Below are 9,025 nucleotides of genomic sequence, written 5' to 3' on the forward strand. Positions count from 1 at the left end.
TGTAATTGTCATATCCTGCCAGTCCTCTCCCCTTAGCTGTGGAGTTCTGTGGTGTGGGAGTCTCTATGGAGACAGGATTAGATGTGACTGGCACCACTTTCTCTTGGAAGGGTGTGTAACTTTGAGTAAAGACACTTGAATAAATTGCTGGAAGTGCCTGTTCAAAGCTTCTGGCACAGATGAATTTCTCTACACAAACTGTAGGAGAAGTTCTGTTTCTGTGCTGGTAAATTGGTTTTAACTGGTAGGGGAAAAGGAAGCAATGACAGTGTAATTGTAGAATAATTCAGGCTGGAAGAAGCCTCAGGAGGTCATCCAGTCTAGCCTGCTGCTGAAAGCAGGATCACTTCCGTTATGAATGTATTTATAGACTGCTTTTGCTTAACATCCTTTTCATCCTCTTTCTTCCACTTGCTTAATCTCCAAGCAAACATGTATTTGGCAGTACCAGCCCCAGATGAGCACAATAAATGAGGTGAAGAATGAATGCATACAGATGGTGACTGAATTACTTGCATAGAAACCTGTTGGAAAAAAATCTAATCTTCAGCCAGCAGTCTCACCTGCCTGCTCTTAAGAGTCTGTCTATATGAACTGCAGCATGTTTCCATGGTTTAAAGAGTGCGTCAAGTATTCAAATTCTCCAGCTTCCAAAAAGAATGATGCTAGAATGCAACTGCTAAATACTGTTTGCCTTGTTATTGATGTGAATTGTTTGAAAAACCTGGTCTATAATCCAGGGGACAGTATCAAAGGTAGTAGGTAGATTGTTCTTAAGCTTTTTTTGACACAGGGGAGATGTCACCTTTGTCAGCACTTGGCAGTCTTCCCTTTTAGCTCAAATACAATTTGAAGGGTATTTCAAAGGTTCCTGTTTTTTTAATTATCATTCCTGTTGCTTTTTCTGTTGTCCTCTTTCTTTGTAGCACAATGTTTATAACTCTTAAGCTAACTGTTTGTCTGGGTGCTTTTAGCACATGACAGGAGTATAAAGCAAAGTGTTTGAAGTGGCATAGAAGTCAGTGTAGCATACTTGTTTGCGTATTTGTGTAGAGCCCTTAAAAGGTCTGTGATTCTTGGCTGCTGTGGCCATGTAACTCATTTAATGAACTAGTCAATGTAAGCTGACTGGTATGTTTATAGAGATGTAACTAATGGAATGCTTATAAAAGCACATGTCTCTACTGAGATAAAATACATGCTTTTGTATAGCCCCTATTTGTGTTACTCAAGAGCACTTACTGTAGTGATTAACTTTACAAAATCAATTTATGTCTTACAGCTTGCCTTGAAGGGATCTAACTATGCTGGTCTGCTGGAGCGGCATCGCATTCATACAAAAAACGTGGAGCATGTTGTAGACAGTTTACGGTAAGAATGTATGGATGCTGAGAATTTCAGACACAGTGCAGATATCCATGGATTGTCTAAAACAACAAAAGGAAGCTTTGTGTTACAAGCTCTAATAAAATAGGAATACTGAAAACAAGAATGCAGATGAACAGTCATTCCTGAAACAATCGTAATGTGAACTAGCTCCGTTCAGTTAACTAACACACTACGTTATTATCTTGAAAACAAATGAAAAAGACGGATTTGTGTGAGTGTCAAATTCTTATAAGCCAAATACCACTGTAATTAGTCCTTAATTACATGTCAGTTTTTCAGAAGGATGTGACAAGGAACAATATAGGACACATTCAGGCTTTTTCTATACTTTATAGGAACGAGAGGATAGAAGTTCGTCTTGTTAAACGTCGAGAATATAATGAAGAGACAGTTCGGTGGGCAGATGCTGTAATATCAGCAGGAGGTATGACTTTATGGAAGGGAAGTATTTGTTTCAGTATGTTTTCATAGATACATTTTTCAAAAATACTTTGCAGTGTGTGAAGCATCTGGAGGTATGCACATTTTGAAAACAAATTGCTTATCTAGTTGTCAGAAAATATGACAAAATGCAATGGTTGTGACCATCCTCTCTACCTCTAGTATCTAAAATTGTAGCACTAGGAAGTGAATCCCAGTGCATGGCCACTTTGGAAATTTTTAATTATCTTGTGTAAAACAGTATAAACTGTGGAATTTACTACAGTTTTCAGCTAAAGAGGATAAAATGCTTGCTGTCATGTGATTATACATAGCCCTAAACCCTACTCTGGTTTTTTGTATGTGAGGTGGAGACTAACATACTACCTTTTCCTCCCCTTGCTCTCAAACTGTCTGTCTTGCTTTCACACTTAATTCCAGTGACTGGAGTATCTAGTTGGATGGTACAGGTAAAAGTATGCAACTTCTGAGCAGCCTGTGCCACTGATTAGAGCTTTTTAAATGAACCAACAGAGCAACTAACCTGATTGTTTCTTTTTAACATTGGATCACAGTAGTGTTATTTTTGTGATTTGCTGCAAATACTGCAGTGTGTTGCTGGGCTCTGACATAACGTTCAGTCGTCTGTGGCAGTTAGATTTGACCACTGCTCTGCCTTTCTCTCCTCCCCAGTGGTCCACTTTGCCCTTAGCTACTGGTTACCACGCAGAATGGGTAGAAAGGGGTATGTGTACATTCCTGAAGCATCCTAATATACTCCTGCAGACTTCGAAGAACCCCTCTAAGCTGGAGATTAAAGTGCCAATTTGGCTGTGGCAACATTTGTCACGGTTATGAAGCAAGCAGCTGGGAAGTGACACATAATCCGAGATTTTCAAAGCTTATACCTTGGTGCAAAGACTGATTCAGGTTATGGTTGTCCTTCTGTTTAACAGACAGAAAGAATATCAATACCTGAAGAAACCAGTGACACTTAAAGATTTCTATTTCAACAGCTTTATCTAAGACTTCTTTTCCAAGGCCAAATAAGACCTTTAAATTGTGCCTTCTAGGAGAACAACTGAGATGGAACTAAAGTCATTGTTTTCATGTGATTCACAGTAAAATTTGGTATTGTTTCCTGTCTCCTGTGGCTTTGATTGGTGATACTTTCTGAATTTATTTGCTTAAAGAATTTCTCTTACCAGCTGATAAACACACAGAAATTTCCATAAATCTCTTTTCAAACTTGTTTCTGCCAAATTCAGTTGGCTGGGCATGTACAGCTGTCAGATAAGTTGTACTTTTTCCAGTCACATTTGCCATCTTGAATTCAGTTGTCACTACTCTGCTTTGAAAGGTGTCAGTAGTTTTGTGGTCCCGTTTTATTTTTGTGCAGCTTACCTGATGGGTTGTTGATACAAAAGCACGTCGTGGTAATGCTGCAGTATATGTGAGACTACTTGGTTGGGGATTATAGAATGCGAAGTGAAACTAATTTTTGTTTTGCTTTTTCTGTAGGTGATGGTACGATGTTGTTGGCAGCCAGTAAGGTCTTTGATAAATTTAAACCAGTTATTGGAGTAAATACTGACCCTGAAAGGTAAAAACACATTTGGGAAAGCAATGCTTTATTTAATATTAGGCACAATATGCATCTGTTTTCATGATGCATAAGGCATGCCTGTGGCATTTGGCAGCGTTAAGTGTCTGTTTTAGTGGATTGTAGATATCAAGTGAACCTGTTGTTTTATTAGAAAAGTTTCCACAAATAGTTACCCTGTCTCATCTGAGAGGACATTAAGTAGTATTGGATAAGCATGACTGTGTTAAACTGCCACAGCTGTTTTCACACACCAGTGTAACAGCACTTGCAGCTAGTTAACTTGTATTACTAACCAGAAGTTTGAGGCTAGAGATGGCAGTATAGAACAGGGACAGGAAAAGGGACTTAACAACACACAGAATACACAGAAACTGGGTTTCTTTATGAAGAAGGCGAATCCTACTGGAAATCTGATAGGGCCTCAGATGAAGAAGTTTGTTCTGGTTTCTTCATGTAAACCACGTCATGCCTCAGAGGATGCAGTCTCCTCAGACAGTTAATGGCATTTAGTTGTCCTGTTATGAACTCCACACAAGTTACATCCACCTAGCCATAAGATTGATTTGGGCAGGTGGATGCAATGTATTAGTACTGCCTGGTTGGTATAACCTTCAAATGGATGGCAAGTAAAATTCAGAATTCACCAAGGCTCTGACTGCTGAGATTTCCAGATTTAGGTTTCTGTTTTTGATATTACCAGTTAATGTAATCTTAGTAGATAAGAAAGTGGTGGCCAAAAGTTATAATTCCTTCCATACCTTACTCCTCTTCCAAAACTTTTCAAATGCTGTGAATAGATATTCTACAGTATCAAGCCTGAATAGCAGGATTCAAATAACAAGTGCCTTCAAGTTATCTAATATCACTCATGAAAGGGGAGCAGTGTTTAGTCTTCTGGCTTTGACATGAGATTCTTTTGATCTTAGGCATGTTGCTTACCTGTCTTGTACCATTAACTTGTGTGTAAATGGAGGAAAATTTCTTTCTAACTTCCAAGGTTTATTAAGCTTGAATTCCTTGCCTAGAACTATGGTGACAGGAACTACATTAGTACCTACATATTCCTGCAGGATTACTAGCTGAACAGCCAGTTTTTAGGGGAAGTGTGGGAGGAATATCCTATGTCTCACACACATACACCCCAGGAGCTGAAAGAGGTGTATTGTTGCTGATGTGCTATTATGTAAGAATAGTATAGGTTCATAAAGGTCAAAGTGTAGCTTTGCTTTATGTAACAGAAAGAGATGTTTAGTTGTGTTTTTTAAAGGTACCAAATCTTAATAGTTATACTGTCATTTTCATTGTCCTTTTTTGCTATCAGATCAGAGGGTCACTTATGCTTACCTGTGAGATACACGCACTCGTTTCCTGAAGCACTACAGAAGCTTTATCGTGGTGAGTTCAGGTAGGATTCACTGATCTTTGGTTTTCCAAAACATACTATGATTGGAAAATACTTAATGATGTGCAGTTCCTAAGGAGCAGACAATGCTTAGTGAAATCTTAATGCCTCAAATTGTGAATCCTCTGTAGGTGTTTACCATGTTGAAAAAATGTGTTTGTGGTCAAGAGTGAGATTGGAACACAAAGGATAAAATTGACTGCCAGTTCCAGCAAAAAGACTTTTGTTACGACCTTCAATAATTGATTTTCTTTGCTGACTTAGCAAATTCATAAATAAGGAACTGCATTCTTGTAAAGGGTGTATTGGTTTACATATTTTAACACTTGAAAGCATATGTAGTTCAGTGGTGGGCCATACTAATAGAAGCTAATGAAGCCTATACAGTTAGGAAATGGTCAGTGTGTTGCATCTCGGGTTTTGGTGATTAAGGTAGAGCAGCTTGAATTTTGTTAACGGATTGGTATAAGGCAAAGTTTTTCTTTATGCTGAAGATAGCTTGATGTTTTCAATACTAGATATTCTTAAAATAGAAGAATTTCACTTGAATTAAGAAGAAAGCAAGCTGAATTTTAAAGGACAGACTAGGGAAGAGTTTTTTAATAACTATTTAAAAAGAGACATTGTTCTGTGGTGTATTAACATTCCAGAATATTTTCATGATGGCAAACCATCAAACAGAAATAAGTCATTCATGTGAAAATGTATTGCAGTTGGGTTTTGCTTATATTTCTAGCATATTTAATTTGTAGCTTGAAGTGTAACTGTATTTGTGCCATAGAAGAGTTCTGAAATGAGGTGAATACAGTCATGATGATTGATTATAGATAACTGGAGGGTTTTCAATAGGTATTGCTAAATGAAAAGGTACTTTCAACTCACATATTCTGAGACTTAGAAAACAGACGTTTTTAACTCCCCATTGTGCTAAGTTGCTTAGGTGAAGCTGGTAGTGCTAATGCAGGTAACCTCCCTTGCTAATCTAGGCACTTATAATGTTCTGTTGGATGCCATGTTATACTTTTGTTGCTGACACTCCTGTTGTTGCTCATTATGGAGCTGAAGCCTCACCAGAGTGAAACAGAAAGGATCTTCCTGGTTATTTTTCCAGAATAATAGGAACTGATATTCCTAAGCAGGGACCTGAGCGTGCATTTCATTTGGCAGTTCTCAGATTTATTTGGCTCTAAGGAAACTTTAAAATAGGTGGGTAACTGGATCAGCCCATCTGGAAGAGCTTCTGGTGGCTCAGAGTTGCATAAGGATGGTGAGGTGCCAGAGACTGGAAAAGGGGGATTGTCTTTTCTCCTTATCCTTGAAGTGTCAGCCACTTTAGTGCAACAGTCTGTGTAAACGCTTACCTTGTAGTCCCATGAAACAACCAACATTATTGATTTATAAAGGACAAACTATATCAGACTACCCATGTTTCTTTTTTTGATGGTCTGTGGTGTAATGGGATCATAGAATAGGGGTACAGTCCCATTTTCTAATTTGTAGGGGTTTTGACATGTTCTGGCATGAGTATTGTAAGGAGGCTAGCATAATGATACTCATTGCATGCTGTCTGCCTGACTACTTAAAACCATACTTGGAATTTAAGAGCAGATAGGTAATTATACTAAGGATGTGTTGAATGAGGCTCTACAAGGATGACAATGACAAAAAACTAGTAATGTAGTCATATAAAGTGTAAGTCTTTCTTGCTGTAATTTCAGGAAACATGTAAGCTGGTTACTGTCACTTGGATATCAACAGTATGAACTGGGAATTGATACCTCCTCTAGGAAAAAAAAAATCTGAATGTTGTAACAGCTTAAGGAAGAATGCCTTTTATATTCTTCTCTTTCTTCATTTGAATTCTTCTTAAGCATCCTAAAGTTCCTAGGCTAGGAGAGATTCTTAAAATGAGAGGATACTTGTGGCCCTTAAGTATAAAGGGGTGGATAGAGCTGCTTTTCTGGACATCTACAAATACAAACAAAGGATGGTAAAAATGCAGTATGTATTGCTGTATAAATTCCTGAGAGCTTGTTCTCAAAATCATTGCATCGGTCGTGAATTCATGGTAGGATCACATGCCTAAAAAAATGAGTTGTTATCTATAATGTTTGTAGACTACTTTTGCCCAGTGTCCCCTTATTTTATACATACAAAAAACATTATGTAGCAAATTAGTAAGTGTAAAGTATTTACATTTTAGTATGATTAACTTTCTAAATTTAGCAATTATAGTGGAAGCTATAAAACTTGAAATGTGACTTTGAATATATTTAACTTTTAATCTTAAGATGCTCTGCTTTGAGAGTGAAGACCCTCTGATCCTATCTAATTCTGTAATGAGTATTTCAGCTACTGATACCAACTTGTTTCTCCTCTCTAAGGTGGCAGTGGCGGCAAAGAATCCGACTGTATCTTGAAGGAACTGGTATTAATCCAACCCCTGTAGATTTACATGAACAGCAGCTAAGCCAAGAGCAACACAGCAGGGCTCACATAAATGAAAGATTCCAGGATCAAAGTAAGTTAAAATCTGAGATAAAAATTTGTAAGAGTTGAAGTATTTGAAGTCTGGTTGCTGTACTTGAGAGGCAGGGAGGGACAGCTCTCGTGAGCTGAAGACCCAGATTAAGTTATACTGTGGTATAAAGCCTAATTCTTTGAACTTTGTCAGAAATGTCTGTTAAGTCACTGTCAGTGAATTTAACTAGGCTGGAAGAGTGACTGACAAAAGACTTGACTTCAATCTGTGTGGTTGCCCATGAGTTTTCAGGGAAAGCGATGTCTGAACATAAGTTGCTTTATTGACCTTGGTACAAATATTTGTAGTCTCCAGTAAAGGACAGTGACTAGCTACAGACTAAATAAGTGAAAAATTGAGTCCTTGAAGAAAATGGAGCATTAGGTCTAGAATACAAACCCAGGCAGCAGAGTATGTCCTCCAGTGAGTTGTGAATTGTTTTTGAAAATTTGGTGTTTAGAGCCATGATTCAAAACTGTTAAATTAAATATCTACAGGATCTGACATTTCTGGTCCACGTCTTTTACCAGTGAGAGCACTCAATGAAGTCTTCATTGGGGAATCTCTTTCATCCAGGTATGTTTAATTGTTTGTTGTTGCAGCAAGGCACAATTGACCTAATTTCTTTTTATGACATTGCAATGGACAATCAGTGATGGGATTCTTTGCTGTCAAATTTCAGTTCTAGTCCATGAATATATAACACTGATTGTATTGCTGCTGATTACAAAGTGTATTTTCAGAGATGTAAGTGTAGTGATGTTAATTTCTGTTTTTCCACCTTTCTGTCTGGCCATTCTTCCATCTTTCATTATTCCTGGTTATTTTCTTTCCTCTTCATTGTTTTACTCCTTTCCTAGTTAGTTCTTACGTAACCAAATGCCTTCAGTTACTATCTTTACAGTCGACTGAAGATTTAAATACCTGTCCTTAAACTGCCTCCTCTCCTGCATCTCTTGTTAAATATATTTTCATAAGCTTTTAGCATGACCAAGCAGAAACAGCTTTTAGCATGACCAAATAACTCCTTTCCCTGCTTCTCTGTCATGAGAGGCAAAGGTATTAGCCTGTCTTTGGCAGCTTTGTTACTGTGGGAGAACACTTATTTCCGTGTTTTAAGAAACGAGTTTGTATCAAATCCTGGTACTGCATTATCCAGGATGCCTTTGACTGTCCTTTCTGTGCTGAAGATCAATGCATTTCTGCCAGCCAAATGATAACCAGAAGGATGTGGGGAATGTGGTTGGGGCTGTGGGAAAGGAGTTAAAACATGATCCTTGGTCAGGATTTGGCCAAACTTTTACTTGTATTTTATATCACTTTTCCCTTTATTCTGTATCTTTTTTTTTTTTTTTAAACTTTAGAGTGTAACATCTTCTTGTGTTTGTACAGTGCCTGGGACACTGTGATTGCTGCTGGAAACAATATAAATGTTCCATCTGGACTGCAGCCTCAGACTGGCAGACGGAATTAGTCTCAAAGAGATACAAATTTTGCTCTCTACTAAATCAAACCAAATTTTATCAAGATTCTAAAAGGTTTCTTTAACATACAGTGATAGAGGAACACTTGTGTTTGTCTGGGACACTGTGATTGCTGCTGGAAACAATATAAATGTTCCATCTGGACTCTGGACTCAGACTGGCAGACGGAATTAGTCTCAAAGAGATACAAATTTTGTTCTCTA

The 9,025-nt window shown here is 37.9% G+C and overlaps 1 protein-coding gene across 2 annotated transcripts in view; it reads left to right on the top strand.

Moving 5' to 3' along the window:
- Nucleotides 1-1,287: 1,287 nt before the first annotated feature.
- The window catches only part of NADK2 (NAD kinase 2, mitochondrial), an 18,388-nt gene continuing 10,650 nt past the window's right edge, over nucleotides 1,288-9,025 (top strand). For both annotated transcript variants that reach the window (XM_009285169.2, XM_009285170.1), the window contains exons 1-6: nucleotides 1,288-1,371; nucleotides 1,725-1,813; nucleotides 3,331-3,412; nucleotides 4,737-4,820; nucleotides 7,202-7,338; nucleotides 7,836-7,914. In XM_009285169.2, coding sequence (XP_009283444.1) covers nucleotides 3,342-3,412; nucleotides 4,737-4,820; nucleotides 7,202-7,338; nucleotides 7,836-7,914 — 371 coding nt within the window. In that variant the 5' untranslated portion in view covers nucleotides 1,288-1,371; nucleotides 1,725-1,813; nucleotides 3,331-3,341. The remainder of the gene's footprint in view (nucleotides 1,372-1,724; nucleotides 1,814-3,330; nucleotides 3,413-4,736; nucleotides 4,821-7,201; nucleotides 7,339-7,835; nucleotides 7,915-9,025) is intronic.

Source organism: Aptenodytes forsteri, unplaced genomic scaffold, assembly GCF_000699145.1.
Source record: "Aptenodytes forsteri isolate BGI_AS27 unplaced genomic scaffold, ASM69914v1 Scaffold120, whole genome shotgun sequence".
NCBI lineage: Eukaryota > Metazoa > Chordata > Aves > Sphenisciformes > Spheniscidae > Aptenodytes > Aptenodytes forsteri.